The sequence below is a fragment of the Dipodomys merriami genome, unplaced genomic scaffold, assembly GCF_024711535.1.
Source record: "Dipodomys merriami isolate MVZ:Mamm:240054 unplaced genomic scaffold, mDipMer1.0.p SCAF_16, whole genome shotgun sequence".
In the NCBI taxonomy this organism is placed as follows: Eukaryota; Metazoa; Chordata; class Mammalia; order Rodentia; family Heteromyidae; genus Dipodomys; species Dipodomys merriami.
In genome coordinates, this window is record NW_027202937.1 from 4,209,386 (window position 1) to 4,232,114 (window position 22,729).

Here is a 22,729-nt window from a genome sequence, read left to right on the forward strand (position 1 = left end):
AGCACCCAGCTAATATACAATTTTATTGTTATTATCAAAGTGTTGTATAGAGGGGTTACCATTTCATATAATTTTTTTTTTTTTTTTTTGTCAATCATGAGGCTTGAACTCTGGGCCTGGGCGCTTTCCCTGCGCTCTTCATCTCAAGGCCAGCGCTCCACCACTTGAGCCACAGCACTACTTCTGATTTTCTAGTGGTTTATTGGAGATAAGAGTCCTCACAGAGTTTCCTGCCCGGGCTGGCTTTGAACCGTGATCCACAGATCTCAGCCTCCTGAGTAGTTAGGATTATAGGCATGAGCCATTAGTACCCAGCTCATATAAATTAATATATTCTTTTGTGTTTTGTTTTTGGTTAGTTGTGGGGCTTGAACTCTGGGCCTGAGCGCTGTCCCTGAGCTCTTCAGCTCCAGTCTAGTGCTCCTCCACTTGAGCCACAGTGCTGATTCTGGCCTTTTCTGTTATGTGGTGCTGAGGAATCAAATCCAGGGTCTCATGCATGTAAGGCAAGCATTCTACCACTGAGCTAACCTCCCCAGCCACTAAATTAATATATTAACAGGTATACACTTATTTAACTAATTTCCCTGTACAGATGTAATTATGTTATCATTACTGTCATCAATATTGGCTTACAGCTTTTAGTCTATATTTAAGGGTGATATACTTGTAGCACTGTCTCATCTTCAATGTTGAAAAATACTCTACATATATATTGCATTTTGCCTCTATATACTTCTGTCAACAGACACTTGGATTACATGAATTTCTTTGAGACTATGCTTTTCAACTCTTGCAAATCTTTCATATGGTAATTGTGGTTTAAAATTTTTTAGGAATTTCCATATTGTTACCTATTATGGCTAACACCATTTTATATTTATATAGTTATATACAAATATGTTACTTATATTAGTATAATATAAAAATATACACATTATATAAGCACATTTATATATTATATATTATTTTTATATAACATAAATATGTTTATACAAATGTTTATATAAATACAAACATATAATATGTATAAATATTACCTGTTTATATTTCCATTTTATTTTACTACCTGGGGCTCTTGTCATAGCTAAGAAGTATGCCCTTTTGAAGTCATCTACATTTCTGCACAGGAAGAACTTTTTGTAGACTATTCTGTATCACTAACATGTTTATTCATTCCTAAACAAACCTACCAAGCATTATAAATACAAGGGTACTTTTTAAAAATTGAAGATACTATTGAAGAATATGAAGTAACAAATGCAAAAGAAAAAACATAACAGAATCATTAAAACAGTATTGCCTTGGGTCTGGGAAGGTGGCTCAGTGGTAGAGCGCTTGCCTTGCATGCATGAGGCCCTGGGTTCGATTCCTCAGCACCACATAAGCAAAAAGAAAAAAGCCGGAAGTGGTGCTGTGGCTCAAGTGGTAAAGCGCTAGCCTTGAGCTGAAGAGCTAGCACAGCGCCCAGGCCCAGAGTTCAGGCCCACGACCAGATCCCCCAAAAAAACAAAAAACAAAACTGCTAAGCGCCCCAACCTTTTTTTACACTGGTAGTTTTTAACAGACAGTCTAGCTTTTCTTCTATTTTATGCTTCTTGCCATAACTGTGATGACAGGCATGTACCACCGTACTCAGCTATTAGATGAAAAAGGGTTTCATAAACTTTTTGTACAAGCTGATTTCTGACTGCCATCTTTTTGCTATCAGCCTCTTGAGTAACTGGAGTTACAGGGGTTAGCCACCACTTTGGGTTCTTAAGAATACTTAATTATGCGGGGAGGGGAGGGATAGTGAGACAACAACAAGGGAAGGGGTAACAATCATCTACAAGAAATGCACTCATTGCCTTACTCATGTACCTGTAACCCTCTGTACAGCATCTTTACAATACAATAAAATTTAAAAAAATTAATTCTAGCTATTCAAGAGGCTGAGATCTGAGGATTGAGGTTTGAAGCCAGTCTGAGTAGGAAAGTCTGAGACTGTTTGTTATCTGTAACAAACTACTAAAATCCAGTAAGTGGAGCTGTAGCAATACATACAATGTCAACAGATATTTAATAAGTAAAATGCAAAAAAAAAAAAAAGGTAAACTAGTTTAGTTTTCTTTTTTTTTTTTGGGGGTCTAGTCGTGGGGCCTGAACTCTGGGCCTGGGTGCTGACCCTCAGCCCTTCAGCTCAAGGCTAGCGCTCTACCACTTGAGCCACAGCGCCACTTCCGGCTTTTTTCTTTTTGCTTATGTGGTGCTAAGTAATCGAACCCAGGGCCTCAGGCATGCAAGGCAAGCACTCTACCACTGAGCCACCTTCCCAGCCCCGACTAGTTTAGTTTTCTGTAGGGAATTAAGAAGAAACAACCCAGGGGGAAAAACAAGGTACAGTGTGGACACACATGTCAATTTTTCTTTTTACCTGAATATATTAATGTATTTGCCTGTATATTTAACTATATTTATAATATGTGAAATTATTTTTAAAAAGAATAAGGATATAAAATGTAGTTACATGGAACAGATAAAAAAATCTTTTAGCTGGGTGCCAGTAACCCATGCCTGTAATTCTAGGTACTCAGGAGGCTAAGATGTGAGGATCATGAGTAAAAACCAGCCAGAACAGAAAGTCCATGAGACTTTTACCTCCAATAAACCGCCAGAAAAAAAGAAGTGGCACTGTGGCTCAAGTGGCAGAGAGGTAGCCTTGAGCAAAAGGAGCTAAAGGACAGTGCTCAGGCACTGAGTTCAAGCCCCAAGACCAACAAAAAAAGAAGAAAATAATGCAATAAATGCTATCAGGACATGCAGTGCATTTTGCCATAATTTAACAAGAAACATCTTGCCTGCAATTCTCATCTTGACACTAGAGGCCAATTTAATTCCTAAAAGGTAGTGTGAAATCTTATTAACAAAAAGCAAAGCATCTTTTCAGACTCTTCTGATGACCAAATAAGAAGATAGAAAAGATATTAAATATTCATTTTTCTATTATCTTTTTTTTGCCAGTCCTGGGGCTTGAACTCAGGGTCTGGGCACTGTCCTTGTGCTTCTTTTGCTCAAGACTAGCACTCTATCACTTGAGCCACCGTGCCACTTCTGGCTTTTTCTGTATATATGATACTGAGGAATTGAACTCCAGGCTTCATGCATGGTAGGCAAGCACTCTACCACTAAGCCACATTCCCAGTCCTATCAATCTTATCTGAAGAAATTAAAATAATGGAATATATATCATTTTTAAACATGGTTTTCAGTTGATATTAGTTCTATATTCATTAAGGCATAAAAATACTTCATAAATGCTAAAATATGTAGCTTATTTTAAGCTAATAAAATATAGACATAATTTAAACTACTTACCACAATGACTGATTTTGCTTGTTCACAATACTGAAAGTCTCCATATCGAACAGACCTACGCCCCTGTAAAGATATTCAAATATTCTATTTAATATTGATAAACATTTACATCAATAAGTTTGAAATTTGAAAATTTAACTTCAGTCAACTTTTTTATCTTCTATCCTGCAACAACATTTCACTAACATGGCTCAGGCCGACCTTGAACTTAGGAGCCTCCAGCCTTAGTGTCCCAAGTCTGGGATTAAAAGTTTGGGCCACCACACCAAGCTCTAATCAATTTTTGGTATTTACCACATTCACCCTACCCATCAAGGAATAATAAAGTTTTCTTTCAAAGCTATCCTAAACTTTTAAAGCCATTACTAAGTATAATTCTTTGAACAATATGACATTTATTTCAGTAGGCTTCAGTAATTTCTCTTTTTATATCTGACTGTTTTTTATTACTGTAAGAAGAGGACAACTATATATTTCTTTTTAAATTTTCTATCTGGCTGTAGCTTATAGCTAATATTCAAATAAAATAAAAACAAATAACCTAGTAAATATTTAAGTAAATTTACTGGGGAAACATTTTAATAAACATTCAATGTGCCAGACACTGGTGGCTCATGCCTATAATCCTAACTACTCAGGAGGCTGAGATCTAAGGATCACAGTTCAAAGCCAGCCCAGGCAGGAAAGTCCGAGAGACTTTTTGTCAGACATGGGGCATGAACTCTGGGCCTGGGCACTGTCCCTCAGATCTTCAGCTCAAGGTAAACACTGTATCACTTGAGCTACAGCGCCACTTCCAGTTTTCCGGTATTTTATTGGAGATAAGAGTCTCATGGTCTTTTCTGCCTGGGCTAGCTTTGAACTGCAATCCTCAGATCTCAGCCTCCTAAGTAGCTAGGATTATGGGTATGAGCCACTGGCACCTGGCCTAAAGAGACTCTTATCTCCAAAAAAAAAAAGTAGAGCTGTGGCTCAAAGTGATAGAGCACTAGCCTTAAGCAAAAGAGCTCAGGTACAGTGCCTAGGACCCAAGTTCAAGCCCCATGACCAACAAAACAAAAAAACAAAAATCATTCAAATGTGTTAGGTGATACTATAAAATCACTTACGTCTCGATCTACTGTAGTTGCAAAGCCAATGGCTTCCTTTTGTGTACAGTTCACAGCTTTCTGAAGAGTATAAATAACTTGTTCATAGGTGTGAACTTCATCATTAAACAACATGCAATAGTAGGTGTCACTCTGCTCTCTGTGGGACAAAACATTAAACATGGGTTGCATTATTTATTATCTATTGGATTATCTATGCACTATTTTGTTCTAGGTTGATTTATTTATTAAGAATACACTTGGGGGGGGTGAGATGGGAAGGGATAGGAAGGGGAAACAAAGGAGGAGGCAACAATGCTTGATAATGTACTCATTATCTTGCCCATGTAATTGTAACTCCTCTGTATGGTATTTTCACAATTTAAAAAAAAAAAAAAAGAATACACTTCAAATCCCTACTGGCCCCACCAAAAAATTTTAAGAGTATACTTTGTTCCACAGAACATGCTACCTGTAGTGGGCACCTATCAGTAAATAGGTTGTGTTCTCTATGTCCCATAACATTACAGTAATAGTCTAGTGGAGAAAGCAAATATTGAAACAATAACTCTATGTGAACTGGATACAGATCATGACTTAATGTGTCTGGGAGTTCAGAGAAGTGCTGGAGAAATGATGTAGGACCTAAAGTCAGGACCAGCTGTCAACTGGTTCACAATCAGAGGAAGATGTACAGTAAGAAAGTACAGTACTAAATAAATTTTACAATGGAAATCAAAATGGTTAATATTTAGTTTGTGCCAGGTGCTGATGGCTCCTGCCTGCAATCCTAGCTACTTAGAAGGCTGAAATCTGAGGATCACAGTTTGAAGCCTGGGCAGGGAAATCCATCAAACTCTTATCTTCAAATAACCACCAGAAAACTGGAAGTGGAACTGTGGTTCAAAGTGGTATAGCACTAGCCTTGAACAAAAAAGCTCAGGGATAGAGTCTAGGCCCTAAGTTTAAACCCCATGATCAAGAATTTATTCAAATCTCAGACTTACTTATAACAAAGAATTCATTTTTCAATATAGGATAAATGATAAAAAAAAAAAAAAGTAAATCTATTAAGATCTGGGGATATGGCTCAATTGTTGGTATAGTGCTTGCATACTAAGTACAAGGTCTTGATGGTGCATATCTAGTATCACACAAAAGCATAATTATAGAGTTACTTAACAATTTTATCATATAATAAGAAACTGCTTATATATGAAATCAATTATAGTCTTAAAATAGTACAAAATATGTCTACAGCTGGGCACGGATGGCTCACACCTGTAATCCTAACTACTTAGGAGACTAACATCTTAAGGATCCTGGTTTGAAGCCAGCCCAAGCAGCAAAGTGTGTAAGACTCTTTTTTTTTTTTTTTTTTTTTTTGTCGGTCGTGGGGTTTGAACTCTGGGCCTGGGCGCTGTCCCTCAGCTCTTCAGCTCAAGGCGAGCGCTCTACCACTTGAGCTACAGCGCCACTTCCGGTTTTCTGGTGGTTTATTGGAGATAGGAGTCTCACGGTCTCTCCTGCCCGGGCTGGCTTTGAACCGCGATCCTCAGATCTCAGCCTCCTGAGTAGCTAGGATTACAGGCGTGAGCCACCAGCGCCCGGCGTGTGTAAGACTCTTAACTACAAATAACCACCAAAAAGCCCCACATGGAGTGACAAACCATCCAATTAAGAGCAACTTTAACTAATTAAGTGGCTTATACTTACTTAAAAACTATAATATCTAAGTTATCGTTCTGCTAAATACCATGAACATGTGCAATTTCTAGCTTTTTGAAAGTTAAAAGTTAAGAGGCATTCCATACACCTAAAGAATACATTATCTATACTTACACCATCTCTAAATCTGCAGGCAATTCATTTTCTTTTTCCCAGGTTAATATGTCTACTGCATACCGAAACACAATAGCAAAGATATTGTAAGTTCTTGCTATCACATCTTCTGATAAGTGTACAAGAGGATCCTAAACGATAGAAAAACAAGAATGAAATCTTGTTAAATACATAATAATTTTTAAATTTCTCATTCTACCCAGTCCTCTGAAAGCACTTAATAGAGGACAGTCTCTCAGCTTCAATTTTCAATTTAAGCCATTATTCAACACCTTCTGAATGAAACTTACTAAAACACTTTGTTCAGAAAAACTTTAATTTTTTTTTTTGGAGGGGGGGGAGGTGGTTGGTCATGGGGCTTGAATTCTAGGCCTGAGTGCTGTCCCTGAACTCTTCAGCTCAAGGCTAGCACTCTACCACTTGAGCCACAGTACCACTTCTGGCCTTTTCTGTTTATGTGGTGCTGAGGAATTGAACCCAGGGCCTCATGCATGCAAGGCAAGCACTCTACTGCTAAGCCACCTTCTCAGCCCAAAACTTCAATTTTGAATCAACTGAATTAAAATAGTCAATGGCACACAAACATCTAATGAATAAATCAAACAATTTTAGAATAGTATTTCATGATCTATAAAATCTATCACCAAACTATTTTTCTAGCTTTATATTCTAATCCCACATCTGTAGGTTAAACAAACAAAAAATATTTTCCAGGGGCTGGGAAGGTGGCTCAGTGGTAGAGCGCTTGCCTTGCATGCATGAGGCCCTGGGTTCGATTCCTCAGCACCACATAAGCAAAAAGAAAAAAGCTGGAAGTGGCGCTGTGGCTCAAGTGGTAGAGCGCTAGCCTTGAGCTGAAGAGCTGAGGGTCAGCGCCCAGGCCGAGTTCAGGCCCATGACCGGATTCCCCCCCCAAAAAATATATTTTCCAAAAGCAATATTTAGTTTTATGGGATTATGTCATTTTGGCAGTTTCAAAGAGAAGTCACATTATAAGAGCCACTCATGCATTCACTGTCGCTCAGCAGAATAAAATGCTCATGTATGTTAATGGGGAACTTTGCACAAGCGACAAAATAGTAAACAAAGCCCTAAATGCAAAAATGGAAATATTTAAATGTACATTTACACTTTATCTTTCAGTCAAAGTTACAAAGCCATTTTATATAGCTTTTAATATAAATGCTTTAAGCCTAGGCACTGTATTTATTTAACTAACTAGCTAGCTTTTATTTCTCAAACTAGGAAAGCAGTTATGGGCCAACATTATGGGAACAGTAGTTAGCACTTCCTTAAAATTTTTTTTATTTCATTATCTTAAGCAGTTGCACAAAGGAGTTGCTATTAAACACATAAGTTTATGAATACATCTTGATCAATTCAATGTCATCCCTTTTGTCATTCTCCCCCATCCTTTCCATTTTGCGTGTTCTTGCAACCTAGGGGAAACAAATGGAAAGGTGGAATAAAAAGGCACCAGTGGCTCACACCTATAATCCTAGCTACTCAGGAGGCTAAGAGCTGAGGATCATAGTTCAAAGCCAGCCCAGGCAGGAAAAGTCTGTGAGATTCCTATCTCCAATTTACCATCAGAAACAGGAAGTAGAGCCTTGAGCAAAAGAGTCAGCAACAGAGTCCAAGCTGTTCAAGCTCTATGACGAACAACAACAACAAAAAAGGGACACACTTCTAAAGTCAAGGAATGTAGGCCATAAAGGCTGGTTTACTTTCCTCAGGCAAAACCAAACTCAAATTATTATAGCACCTTTTTCCTATAAATTCTTCTCATACAGGCTATTATTTATCCTAGCGGTGTGAAGTCATCAACATGGTGAAACCAGCTGTGCTCAGAAATAACCAGTAGTGCCTCCTTAATAATTACATAAAAGCCACATGCCAGTGGCTCATGCCTGTATTCCTAGCTACTCAGGAGGCTGAAATCTAAGGATAGTGGTTTGAAGCCAGCCCAAGCAGGAAAGTCCTTGAGACTCTTATCTCCAATTAACCAGCAAAAAGCTGGAAGTAGAGCTGTGGCCCAAGTGGTAAGAGTGTTAGCTTGAGCGAAAAAGCTCATGGACGGGGCTGGGAAATTAGCTCAGTGGTAGAGTGCTTGCCTTGCATGCATGAGGCCCTGGGTTTGATTCCTTAGCGCCATATAAGCAGGGAAAAATAAGCCAGAAATGGCACTGTGGCTCAAGTGGTAGAGCACTAGCCTTGAGCTGAAGAGCTGAGGGACAGCGTCCAGGCCCAGAGTTCAGACCCCATGACCGGACCCCCCCCCCAAAAAAATAAAAAGCTCATGGACAGCACATTGAGTTCAAGACATAGGACTAGTGCAAAAAAAAAGTAGTAATAGTAACTCAAACTACACCAAAACAAAATTGAAAACTATAACTCAGCAATATAGCCTCACCAAATAATCAATTCATTTCTTAAATTACATCCCATAATTCAAAGCATCCAGAGACTAAAGAACTAAAAGATTTATAGAAACTTAATGGTCTGGACAAAAAGAAATAACTACAATTCTTGAGAATTCTAAACTACAGGGTCAAAACTACACAATCCCTTGGCCTGACAGATGTTTCCTTTCTACTGAATATTCTAGATGTAATTAATTAAAATAAAAAAGTTCATCCTAATACCAGGTGTGGTGGTGTATATAATTCTTGTACTCAGCAGGATCCTGAGTTTAAGGTCACCCTGATACCAAGACCTTATCTCTAAAGAATAATAAAAACAAATACAGCAGGCTGGAAAGTTGGCTCAGTGGTAGAGCACTTGCCTTGCATGCATGAGGCCCTGGGTTCGATTCCTCAGCACCACATAAGCAGGAAAAAAAAAGCCGGAAGTGGCGCTGTGGCTCAAGTGGTAGAGCGCTAGCCTTGAGCTGAAGAGCTGAGGGACAGCACCCAGGCCCAGAGTTCAGGCCCCACAACCAGACCAAAAAAAAACAAAACAAAACAAATACAGCATACTGGACAATCACAAACTGGTCATTTTATTTATTTATTTAGCTGTCTTGAGGCTCAAACTCAGGGCCTGAGCACTGTCCCTGAGCCATTTTGTGCTCAAAAACCAGCTCTCTACCCTTGAGCTACAACACCACTTCCAGTTTTTTCTCAGTAGTTTATTACTTTCCTGCCTGGGCTGGCTTTGAAACACAATCCTCAAATCTCAGTCAACAGAGTAGCTAGATTCCAAGTGTGAGCCACTGGTACCTGGCAAAATGGTCATTTTTGCTGCTACAGCAGTGCTACTAGAGCAGTATAGTATAGAATAGTGTGTGTGCATGTGTTGGGGCTTGGCTAGGGCCTCAGGCATGCTAATCATACACTTAACCACTGAGTCATAACCTCAAGCCCTACCTAAACATTTTAACTTTTTGAAAAATCCATAACTTAAGATTATAAAGAATTATTCCTGTAGTGAAGAGATGGGAGGTTTGAACAAAATCTACTCATTTATTATAGTAAATGTAATGTTAGGAAAATCTAAGGCACTTACGTTCTAAGAGAACACAAGTAGGTTGGAAAAAATGAAAGTATGTTTGCTATCTCTTTTTTTTTTGGGTCCGGTCGTGGGGCCTGAACTCTGGGCCTGAGCGCTGTCCTGAGCTCAGCTCTTCAGCTCAAGGCTAGCGCTCTACCACTTGAGCCACAGCGCCACTTCCAGCTTTTTTCTTTTTGCTTATGTGGTGCTGAGGAATCGAACCCAGGGCCTCAGGCATGCAAGGCAAGCGCTCTACCACTGAGCCACCTTCCCAGCCCTGTTTGCTATCTCTTAATACTTTTTTTTTTGTGGGGCCTGAGCTCTGGGCCTGGGTGCTGTCCCTGAGTTCTTCAGTTCAAGGCTAGTGCTCTACCACCTGAGCCACACCACCATTTCCGGCTTTTTCTGCTTATGCAGTGCTGAAGAATTGAACCCAGGGCCTCATGTATGCAAGGCAAGCACTCTACCACTGAGCCACTTTCCCAGTCCCTCTCAATACTTTATAGACTTTTCCTGGAAGATTTCATGTCTCTTCATGGAACTCTGAAATGGCAGAATTCAGAGGTTTCATAAACTGTCAAGTACCTGGAGGATATACTCTTTCAACAGCTGAGATCTGAGGACTGAGGTTCAAAGTCAGCCAACGCTGACAAATCTGAGACTTATCTCCATTTAACCAACAAAACGAAATGGAGGCACACCTTAAGTGGTAGAGTGAGGTCCTGAGTTCAAACCCAAGTGCCAGTTATGTACACATACTCTACAAGTGTGCATGTAGGCGTGTGTGTGTGCGCACGCACACACACAAAAAAAACACACAAAAAAGGAAACCACATTTCCATCCGGTGTGAGATAACGTTCACTGAACTATCTCTACACTTGGTTCCATCACTAGGAGGCAATGATTAGTATTGGCAACTAATTCGTTAGTTTTATTCATAACATAAATATGCAAACACTAACCTAGTCTACACAATCAGGAAAAACAATCCTTTCAATAATAAATTAGTACTTGAAAAATCCCTCATATGAGGTTAAAACAAAATTAAACCAGACAAAAATGAAATCAGACTTTCTAGAATTTGTAAAGTATACTCGATCACTGTCAGCAGTAGCAACACTGTGTGCTCATCTGTGCCTTACATTAAACATTTAGTACTTCCTTAAGAAACAACTTTGTGCCGGGCGCTGGTGGCTCACGCCTGTAATCCTAGCTACTCAGGAGGCTGAGATCTGAGGATCGCGGTTCAAAGCCAGCCCGGGCAGGAGAGACCGTGAGACTCCTATCTCCAATAAACCACCAGAAAACCGGAAGTGGCGCTGTAGCTCAAGTGGTAGAGCGCTCGCCTTGAGCTGAAGAGCTGAGGGTCAGTGCCCAGGCCCAGAGTTCAAGCCCCACGACCGACAAAAAAAAAAAAAAAAAGAAACAACTTTGTGTAAACCTTCTTACCTCTTCTTCCTCAATTTCAGAAGTGTGTGTTTCATGCTTTTGACAAAAAGCGCCCTCCTTCCAGGCTTCCGTATCACCACAGTCACAGAAGCCTCCACCTCCTGATGTTGTCATCTTGAAAAAAAATTATAAAGGAACTTATCAATAACCATTTACTGAAGGCTATCAGATAGTAAATAATAAGAGTATCAGGCCCAAGGAAATAATGCTCCTTACATATTTCATTTCTCTGGAGGAAAAAAATTAAAATGTCAAACCTCACAGTGTTTTAAAGTTTATTTAATGTAAGTCTGTAGGCTGATTATAATGTTTATTTTGAAATGCAAGTAATTTCAAAATGAGTAAGTTTGAAGTGTTGAATAAACTACAGCTATTTTAAAAATGCCATGTTTCCTGAATTAGGAAAGATCATGAAGGCCACAGGGTTTTCCTGGTGGGTTTTTGCTAAATTGATATAATGTTGCTGTGTATGTTACCAGGTAGTGATATTATAATAGAAAATAACTGATTCAAAGAAATGCTTTTTTCTTCTTATCAAACTCTAAAAATCTACTCTTTATAAGAATAAGTAACAGGGGCTCAAGAAATATAAAAGTGGATGGGGCTGGGAAGATGGCTCAGTGGTAGAGCGCTTGCCTTGCATGCCTGAGGCCCTGGGTTTGATTCCTCAGCACCACATAAGCAAAAAGAAAAAAGCTGGAAGTGGTGCTGTGGCTCAAGTGGTAGAGCTCTAGCCTTGAGCTGAAGAGCTGAGGGACAGCTCCCAGGCCCAGCTCTTCAGCTCAAGGCGAGCGCTCTACCACTTGAGCTACAGCGCCACTTCCGGTTTTCTGGTGGTTTTATTGGAGATAGGAGTCTCACGGTCTTTCCTGCCCGGGCTGGCTTTGAACCGCGATCCTCAGATCTCAGCCTCCTGAGTAGCTAGGATTACAGGCGTGAGCCACCAGCGCCCGGCTTCCCCAGCTGCTTTTCTTAAAGTACCATGAGGAAGAGTTTAATTATGGGAATAAGATACAACAATTTTTAGAAAAAGTCTTACTATATTCTACCAAAAAATATTTCATGCACTTTGCATCACAGTGTATTAATATGATCCTATAAATTTTGATTATTCCCAAGGGTTGCAGGTATATGCCACGAAAGATGGGTAAGCAGCCATCTGAAAAAATGACAATGCCACCCTAGGGCTTATGTGCTTGTTCTAGTTACCAAGTGATAGGTAAAGCAGTTTAAAAGAAACAGAATCTCTTAGCATTTTATGAGAATAAAGAGACATATGAGAATATAAGAGGCTCAACTGTATGTTTTACTTCATTATCATCAGTATTTGGGTAGGATGGATAAAAAATAAATGGGAGGGGCTGGGAAGGTGGCTCAGTGGTAGAGTGCTTGCCTTGTATGCATGAGACCCTGGGTTCGATTCCTTACCACATAAGCAGAAAAAGCCAGAAGTGGCACTGTGGCTCAAGTGGTAGAGTGCTAGCCTTGAGCTAAAGAGCTGAAGAACTGCACCCAGGCCCAGAGTTCAGGCTCCCAACTAACAAAAAAAAAAAGGGGGGGGGGAGGGGGCTGATCCAGCAGGACTCCTGAATTATAAGCAACATAGGAATAATCCTCCTCTATCATTTTATGATCACTGTAGAGAGTTCCAACAAATAATTGTTCCCTAACTTCTGAAGCTTCGTGTTCTATCTTCAAGTTCCAGTAGCAGAAACAGGACAGCTTTAATCTGTTTTATATGCCGATCTGTTTCATATGCTGGATCTGGGCCCTCTCTTAATTGTATTGCATGCCTCTGTCATGGTACTGAGAATGGAACCTAGGGCCTTGTGATTGCAAGGGCAGCATCCATCCACTGTGCTACATTTTGCAAAGTACACATTTCTTCTACAATCATTCTCCCTCTATTTTTTGTTCAATCCTTGGGTTTTAAAAAGAAAGAAGACTCTAGTATAAAATTCAATAACAGCTGTTATTTGGATGTTACTAACCCTGTATCGATGATCTCTGTGAATGCTTCCCAAAAAGCACTCCATGCATAAAACACAAGTTGGATCAACTGCACAATCTCTGTAAAGTTAAAGAAAAAAAATCAAAGTGTTGTAAGATAATATTATTTCACAACAGAATATTTCAGTTTAGAACACATCAGTTTAGAACCCATCCTAGAAGTGCTAGAATAGAGGTATTATTTAAAAGAAATAAAAGGACAGTGCTGGAACAATTGGGCTTCAGCTTCCTTATCTGTAAATTATGAAGTTCAATTAGATCTACTATAGCTCTAAACATCAGTAATACACACAAAGGGATTCTGGTAATAGCACACAAAAGCAGCCTAGATTTAAGTGTTTCACCATGCTAAATAAAAAATAAAAAGTAAAAGACTACCAGGAATACCCAGAGGCTTTAACCAAATTATCTTACTTTAAATTTTACATTAAAAAATGTTCTTTTGGGGCTGGGAAGGTGGCTCAGTGCTAGAGTGTTTGCCTCGCATGCATGAGGCCCTGGGTTAGATTCCTCAGCACCACATAAGCAGAAAAAGCCGGAAGTGGCGCTGTGGCTCTAGTGGTAGAGCGCTAGCCTTGAGCTGAAGAGCTGAGGGACAGCGCCCAGGCCCAGAGTTCAGGTCCCATGACCGGCAAAAAAAAAAAAATGTTCTTTTGTTTTAGTGCCAATACTAGAGTTGGAACTCAATGCCTGGGTGCTTTCCTTTAGCTGTTTTGCTCAAGCCTGATACTCTGCCACTTGAGCCACATACAAGTCTACTTTCAGATTTTTGCTGGTTAATTGGATTACAGGTGTGAGCCACCATAACTATACACCATAATTAATGCAGCTGGGTGCCAACAATTCATGCCTGTAACCTTAGCTACTCAGGAAGCTGAGATCTGAGATTCTTGGTTCACAGCCAATCTTGGTAGGAAAGTCTGTTAAACTCTTATTTCTAATTACCCAAAATAAAGGCAGAAGCAAGATGTGGCTCAAGTGGTAGAGTGCTAGCCTTGAGCAGAAAACCTTAGGGACAGTTCCCAGGCTTTGAGTTGAAACCCCAGGACAAGCATAAACAAACAATTCCTCTTACCAATAGTAGAATCACACAATGGGATATTAGCTAGCTAAACTGAAAGGAAAGATGACAAACTCTTGCTAAATAGAGAAAAAGAAAATTTACTCCAGTATATGTAATATATTCCCCTTTGTTTAGTTCTGGGAAATAAGAATGGAGAACCAAAAAGGGGACATGGCACTTAACAAATCTCCTCTCTTCTATATGCAATTATCACCTAAGAAGATTTTTTTTTTTAAACAAAGTTAAGTCTTCCTAGTAGTAATAAGTACAGGTAGCATCCAGACCTTAATTCTAATTATCATTCTCAACGAAGAGAAAACTCCTTAGAGAAATGATGACTATACATGTGGGTTGAGCAAGTACAATTACAAAGATAGCTGTGGATATCTGCATTATACCAGCAAGGGAAGAAGCACCCAAAGCTAATGAAAAGCACTAAGAAGCTAGTATGACAGACCCCTACTAGCCAAATGTGGGCCATTTGATCAAAAGCATCATTGTAACTGAAGAACATTAAGGATGGCAAGGAGGTGAGCACTGTGAGCTCAAGCTGGCAGCTCATTATGGGAGAGGAAGAAAGCATACAACAGGGTCTGGAATGCTGATGACAAACCAATTCTTCATCTGGAAAAATCATTCCACAAATGTTCACTTAACAATTATTTGTGAGGTTGGGAAGGTGGCTCCGTGGTAAAGTGCTTGCTTCCCTTTCATGAGGCCCTGGGTTCGATTCCTCAGCATCACATAAAGAGAAAAAGCTGGAAGTGGCAATGTGGATCAAGAGGGAGAGCGCCAGCCTTGAGCTGAAGAGCTCAGAGTTCAAGCCCCACAACCAACCAAAAAGAAAAACAACTTAAAAAAAAAACAAACACATTTAGGGGCTGGGAAAGTGGTTCAGTGGTAGAGCGCTTGCCTTGCATGCATGAGGCCCTGGGTTGGATTCCTCAGCACCACATAAGCAAAAAGAAAAAAAAGCCGGAAGTGGTGCTGTGGGTCAAGTGGTAGAGCTGAAGAGCTGAAGGACAGCGCCCAGGCCCAGAGTTCAGGCCCCATGACCTGGCTCAAAAACAAAACAAAAACAAAACAAAACAAAAACCACATTTATTTGTTAAACAGTAGGTATCTGTGGTAAGAACTTATTTAAATGTTGATTTCTATTTCACAAATAAAACAAAGTTTTAAGTTTTCAGATTAAAAACAAAATTAGAAGTCAAGGAAAAAGTTTTTAGAAAATATGATAGCATACCTGCAAGAGTATGTAGGTTCTCCTACTTTAAACACGCGACCACAAAGATGAGAAGGTTTGTTTGCTTGTTCAAATTTTGGAAATGCAAATGCAGGATCTTCACCACAAAGGTACCATTCCATTGGTCCCAACAAAACATGTTGTGCCAGCATATCTTCTTTCTGGGGAAGTGGGTTGGGCCCCCTGCAGTAGATTTTGGGTACATAGTGTGCTAAATGCTGATAGATTTCTTTAGTGAGGTCACTTGCTTGCAGCCATTTCTTTAAAAAAAAAAAAGAGAGACAGAAAAGATGGTTTTAAGCAATGTCAATAAATTGTTATGTCCAACTTTCTTTTAGGTCTAAAAATAATGATAAATAGGAAATATTTTGTGCTGGGCGCTGGTGGCTCACGCCTGTCATCCTAGCTACTCAGGAGGCTGAGATCTGAGGATCATAGTTCAAAGCCAGCCTGGGCAGGAAATTTTGAGACTCTTTTTTTTTTTTACCAGAAAACCAGAGGTGACTCTGTGGTTCTAGTGGTAGAGCACTAGCCTTGAGCTGAAGAGCTGAGGCCCAGAGTTCAAGCCCCATGACCGACCGACAAAAAAGAAAGGAAGGAAGGAAGGAACGAACATTGATTTTGTTTATAACATCATTGTATATCAGAAGCTATTCAAATGCCAAATATTTGGTGGTTAAGTATAAAAGTAAAAATTTTCAATTCTACTTTAAAGTGTGGATAAAATTAAAATGTAACAAGCTCTCTGCAAAATGACTCTTAAAGCAACCTTCTAGAACAGTAGGAAAAAATAACCACAAGAGCTGGGTACAGGTAGTGTACACTGGTAATCCTAGCTACTCAAGAGGCTGAGATCTGACGATAAGAGGTTCAAAGTCAGCCTGGGCAGGAAATTTTGAGACTCTTTTTTTTTTTTTTATGCTGGTACTGGGACCTGAGCCGAGCACCTGGATGCTGCCCCTGAGCTTTTTTCATTCAAGGCTAGCACTCTACCATTGAGCCATAACTCTATTTTCAAGTCTTTTGGGTGTTTATGGAAGGTACAAGTCTCACAAACTTTCCCTCCTGGGCTGGCTTCAGACTGCACTCCTCAGATCCCAGCCTTTTAAGTAGCTAGGATTACAGGAGTGAGCCACCAGTGCCCAAAGTCTATGAGACTCTTAGCTCCAATTAAACCTGGAAGTGAAGCTATGGCTCAAGTGGCAGAGTATTAGCCGTGAGCAAAAAGAACTCAAGGACAGTACTCAGACCCTGAGTTTAAGCCCAGTACTGGCATAAAAATAAAAATCAGAAACAACAAAGAAAGTCCAGGACTGGTGGTTCACACTTGTAATCCTTAGCTACTCAGGAGGCTTGAGGACTGAGGATCTCGGTTTGAAACCAGCCAATGCAGAAAAGACCCTTTGAGACTCTTAGCTCCAAATTAACCACTCAAAAAAACCAGATATGGCACTGTGCCTCAAAGTGCTAGAGCACTTGAGCAAAGGAGAGAGAGAGAGAGAGAGAGAGAGAGAGAGAGAGAGAGAGAGAGAGAGAGAGAGAGAGAGAGAGAGGAGAGAGAGAGATCCTTATAGCTGGGCCCCAATGGCTCACGCCTATTGTCTTAGCCACAGAGGAGTCTGAGAACTGAAATTCAAAGCCAGCATAGCAGGAAAGTCTGTGAGAGTGACCAAAAAAGCCAAAAGTGGAGCTGTGACAAAAGTGGCAGCATCCCAGCCTCTATCGCGAAAGCCAATGACAGCCCCCAGGTCCTGAGTTCATGCTCCACTACCAGTCGTGGGGATTGAACTTACGGCCTGGGCGCTGTCCCTGAGCTTTTTTGCTCAAGGCTAGTACTCTTCAACTCTGAGCCACAGTGCCCAGCCAAAAAAGTTATCTTTATATAGACATTAGCTTTATATAGACATAAGCTCATTTGACTTCTCTCTTAATGCTATGGTCAAATGTTACTCTGCTTGTGATAGAGATTCTCATGCAACTTTGCCTATAAAAGTAGAAAGTGAACATTATTAGCCAATATAGAGGTATTTCTCAGTGACTGTACATACACACATATACAAACACAGGTGCACACACGAACAAATATGGCCCACAGATCTGTCCTATCAGATATACCTTGTTTCTCCCCCGACCAAGCCCTTTCACCTTTGCTCTCCCCACTAAAGAGCAAACAAAAAGGTACATTTCTGTTCCCTCAAACTTTGGCATTTAATTACCTGTATACTTAAGATATCTCACAGGCACCAATCAATACACTCAAAGTTCAAATCATGGTTTCCCCTCCCCCACTAAAATCTGTTGTTATTCATCCTATTTCCCTATTTTAGCATCTGTCTAGACATCCAACCAGAAAGCCCTAGAAATCTTCCTTCTTCATCACCCCATATCCAATCCATCATGTCTTGTTAAGACTTCTAAAAAGAGCTGGGAATGTGGCTTAGTGATAGAGTGCTTGCCTAGCATGCATGAAGCCCTGGGTTCAATACCTCAGTACCACATACACAGAAAAGGCTGGAAGTGGTGCTGTGGCTCAAGTAGTAGTGATAGCTTTTTTTTTTTTTTTTTGGGGGGGGGGTCCAATCGTGGGGCCTGAACTCTGGGCATGGGCGCTGTCCCTCAGCTCTTTAGCTCAAGGCTAGCGCTCTACCACTTGAGCCACAGCACCACTTCTGTTTTTTTTTTTTTTTTTTTGCTTATGTGGTGCTGAGGAATCAAACCCAGGGCCTCAGGCATGCAAGGCAAGGGATCGACCACTGAGCCACCTTCCCAACCCAGTAGTGCCAGCTTTGAGCAAAAGAAGCTCAAGGACAGTGCCCAGGCCTTGAATTCAAGCTCCAGGACTGGCAAAAAAGACTTCTAAATAATTCTTGAAGCTATCCATTTCTTTTTTTTGGTCGGTCATGTGGCTTGAACTCTGGGCTTGGGCACTATCCCTCAGCTCTTCAGCTCAAGGTGAGCGCTCTACCACTTGAGCCACAGTGCCACTTCTGGTTTTCTAGTGGTTTATTGGAAATAAGAGTCTCACGGACTTTTTTGCCCCGGCTGGCTCTGAACCTCGATCCTCAGATCTCAGCCTCCTGAGTAGCTAGGATTACAGGTGTAAGCCACCAGCACCCGGCTGAAGCTATCCATTTCTTTCTCTGAAGCTATCCATTTCTTTCTCTGAAGCTGTAACCTACACTAACCTGGTCCAAATTTCACCCTCATCACTAGTAATCCAATAAAGTCCTAATTGGGACCCCCACTAGTTGCCTCTCTGCAATCTGGTTTTGTTGGTTTTTCTTTAGTACTTGGGATTGAACTCAGGATCTCACACCACTTGCTAGGCAAGGCAAGTGCTTGACACACTTGAGCCACGTCCCAGCCTTTTGCTATTGCAAACAGAGTCTCAAATTGGACTAATCAGGGCTGGGAAGGTTGCTCAGTGGTAGAGTGCTTGCCTTGCATGCATGAGGCGCTGGGTTCGATTCCTCAACACCACATAAGCAGAAAAAGCTGGAAGTGGTACTGTGGCTCAAGTGGTAGAGCGCTAGCCTTGAGCTGAGTTCAGGCTCACGAATGACAAAATAAATAAATAAAAAATTATACTAATCAGGCCTGAACTGAATGGTCCTAGTTATGCTTCCACATGGATGGGATACAAGCAAACACTACTATGCCCAGACTTTTATTAAGGACATTTTGTGCCTGAGTTGGCCTTAATGTGCAATCCTCCCAAACTCAGCCTCCCCATGAGCTAGTATTATAAGTGTAAGCCACCTCACCCTGCTCTGCACTTTGTTTTCTAACCTCACCAGGATAATTTTTGTAAAAGACTAAGTGGATTATGTCAGTTTTCCACTGCACTTAAGCATGTCAAGTCTACTGCCATGGCTTACAAAGTCCTCAGTCTTCATCCTATATTCAGTCTTCACCTGCCCTGTCTGACAATTCTCTCTGCTTTGCAAAGCTATTTTCTAATTATTTATCAGCTCTCAATTTGTTTCATTTCCTACAAAATGTTTTCTCAGTCCTCCGCATTCCCCTAGCTTTAAAACTAGGCTTCAGTAAGCATTTAGTAAAAGTGGCAAGTGAATGACTACTGTCACATAATACTGACTTCCCAGAAAGCTCTTCCATATGGCTTACATGAGAGCAGAAAAAAGGAAACCCAGGCCTGCAGCATGGATCTCATATCAGTCTCTAAAAACTAACCATATCGTAAGATAAGTCAGCCTTCATGCCATTTCCTTAAGTCTTTCCTTTCACTCTGCCATTTATCCCTGACTCCTCTGCCAACAGTGCCTAGGTTTTATTTTTCTATATGTTTTGTGTAACTTACAAGTTATCCTGCCTCTCAGCAGAGGAAAAAATCTGAAATCAGAAAATGTAAAATAAAGCCTGGTGCCGGTGGCTCAGGCCTGTAATCCTAGCTACTCAGCAGAAAACTGGAAGTGGCACTGTGGCTCAAGTAGTAGAGCGCTTGCCTTGAGCTGAAGAGCTCAGGCTCAGAGTTCAAGGCCTAGAACCAGAAAGAAAGAAAGAAAGAAAGAAAGAAAGAAAGAAAGAAAGAAAGAAAGAAAGAAAGAAAGAAAGAGAGAAAGAAAGAGAGAGAAAGAAAGAGAGAAAGAAAGAGAGAGAAAGAAAGAGAGAGAAGAAAGAGAGAAAGAAAGAGAGAAAGAAAGAGAGAGAGAAAGAGAGAGAGAAAGAGAGAGAGAAAGAGAGAGAGAAAGAGAGAGAGAGAGAGAAGAGAGAGAGAAAGAGAGAGAGAAAGAGAGAGAGAAAGAGAGAGAGAAAGAGAGAGAGAAGAGAGAGAGAAGAAAGAGAAGAGAGAAAGAAAGAGAGAGAGAAAGAGAGAGAGAAAGAGAGAGAGAAAGAGAGAGAGAGAAAGAGAGAGAAAGAGAGAGAGAAAGAAAGAGAAAGAAAGAAAGAGAGAAAGAGAGAGAGAAAGAGAGAGAGAAAGAGAGAGAGAAAGAGAGAGAGAAAGAGAGAAAGAAAGAGAGAAAGAAAGAGAGAGAGAAAGAGAGAGAGAAAGAGAGAGAGAAAGAGAGAGAGAGAGAGAGAAAGAGAGAGAGAGAGAGAAAGAGAGAGAGAAAGAGAGAGAGAAAGAGAGAGAGAGAGAAAGAGAGAGAGAAAGAGAGAGAGAAAGAGAGAGAGAAAGAGAGAAGAGAGAGAAAGAAAAGAGAAAGAAAGAGAAAGAAAGAAAGAGAAAGAAAGAAAGAAAATGCAAAATAAATGACCTACTTCTGAAATGAAGTTAACTGAACTACAAAACAACTCATACATCTATTGTTTATTTATGGGTTATCTAAAGTCCAATCACATCCTTGTTTTAAAGAAAACCTGTGTTCAAGTGATGTCAAGACCAGAGGTCAAAGTCAGTAGTTCTTCATCCTGTTACTACAATCTTCAGCTGACGTACTTCCTTCTAAAACTAACATGTAGATCTTAAATTTAAATATTCATGAGGTGGCATAAACTTCCTGTTCAATTCCATGTTTGAGAAGAACTCTCTACACAGCTAAAATTTTTATTTAAGTTCAGGGACTGAATAGAAGCTTGTAAATGAGAATAGTACACTTTTATACTTGAGGTGAAACCATCTTCTACATATTACTAACTTCTGTGTCTGGTTTAAGTAGAAAGCTAGAAAATGCTGCCTAAAACTGCAGCATTTCAGCTGGGTTTGGGTAGCTCATGCCTGTAATCCTAGCTACTCAGGAGGCTGAGATGGAGAATCACGGTTCAAAGCCAGCCCTGGCAGGAAAGTCTGTGAGTCTCTTATCTCCAATTAACCACCAGAAAACCAGAAGTGGCATTGTGGCTCAAGTGGTAGAACACTAGCCTTGAGCTGAAGTGCTCAGGGTCAAGTCCAGATTTCAAGCCCCACAATCAACAAAGCAACAACAACAACAAAAAGCAGTATTTCCCAGGAGACAATCCAAAGATTTTAAGTATTGTCTCCCTTTACAAAGTACCTGCAAAGGGGCTGGGAAGGTGGCTCAGTGGTAGAGCGCTTGCCTTGCATGCCTGAGGCCCTGGGTTCAATTCCTCAGCACCATATAAGCAAAAAGAAAAAAGCCGGAAGTGGCGCTGTGGCTCAAGTGGTAGAGCACTAGCCTTGAGCTGAAGAGCTGAGGGACAGTGCCCAGGCCCAGAGTTCAGGCCCCACGACTGGACCCCCCAAAAAACAAAAAACTTAAATTTCATCTCACAGATTTAGGTCCCATTACAGAAACTTAAACCTGATTAAGTTTACATATTTCATATAAAAGGCCAGAAAAATGTGTGACTACCTTTCAGGATAACACTCACATACCTCTCAAAAAATGTATATAGCTTTTCACATTAGCTCTAACATATGCTGAGTGTGAGTATTTTCAACATGAAAACTTACTGAGATTCTAGTTTGGCCCCATAATCATCTGTCCTTATTTCATACACCCGTACTGATCACATCTGAGTGCCTGAGTAACGTGCACTTACTATCTTTTAGTCCCCCAAAGGGAAGTAAAGAAATTGTCAACTCATTCCACTGAGGTAAACATGTTATGACAACGTCTCTAGGAGCTTTCTGTTTACCAAATGCTGAATTTAAGCTTTGGGACAGAAAGAAGTACCATAGACGCAAAAATGAAAGAATCCTAGAGGTTGGTCTTTTTATCACTGTATCTAATTAATATTCTATAGCCAATTAAAATTATATTATTTACACTTGTTTCGCTTTAAAATAAGGCTAAGCAAGATGCAAGTTAATCAGAAAATAGCACTTAGTAGTGTTCAACCAAGTTTAGAGAACTATATTAAGAAAAATGCTAGGCAAATTATATTAAGAGTTGTATAAGGGCTGGGAAGGTGGCTCAGTGGTAGAGCGCTTGCCTTGCATGCATGAGGCCCTGGGTTTGATTCCTCAGTACCACATAAGCAAAAAGAAAAAAGCCAGAAGTGGCACTGTGGCTCAAGTGGTAGAGCGCTAGCCTTGAGCTGAAGAGCTGAGGGACAGCGCCCAGGCCCAGAGTTCAGGCCCCATGACTGGATCCAAAAAAAAAAAAAAAAAAGAGTTGTATAAAGTGTTTACCACAAAATAATTATTAAAAAACTCAGCAATAAAAACCAAAATGTGTAACTGAAAAATGAGCAAAGAGGATACACAAATGGGCAATAAGCACAGGAAAAGATATAACATCATGAATCATGAGGGA

General features: G+C 40.4%; 1 protein-coding gene across 3 annotated transcripts in view; it reads right to left on the minus strand.

Moving 5' to 3' along the window:
* The window catches only part of Ubr2 (ubiquitin protein ligase E3 component n-recognin 2), a 101,109-nt gene that overhangs the window by 72,884 nt on the left and 5,496 nt on the right, over positions 1 to 22,729 (minus strand). For all 3 annotated transcript variants that reach the window (XM_070023732.1, XM_070023731.1, XM_070023730.1), the window contains exons 2-7: positions 15,549 to 15,808; positions 13,221 to 13,299; positions 11,230 to 11,343; positions 6,288 to 6,418; positions 4,467 to 4,605; positions 3,358 to 3,420 (exon numbers count right to left, since the gene is read on the minus strand). In XM_070023732.1, the coding sequence (XP_069879833.1) occupies positions 3,358 to 3,420; positions 4,467 to 4,605; positions 6,288 to 6,418; positions 11,230 to 11,343; positions 13,221 to 13,299; positions 15,549 to 15,808 (786 nt within the window). The remainder of the gene's footprint in view (positions 1 to 3,357; positions 3,421 to 4,466; positions 4,606 to 6,287; positions 6,419 to 11,229; positions 11,344 to 13,220; positions 13,300 to 15,548; positions 15,809 to 22,729) is intronic.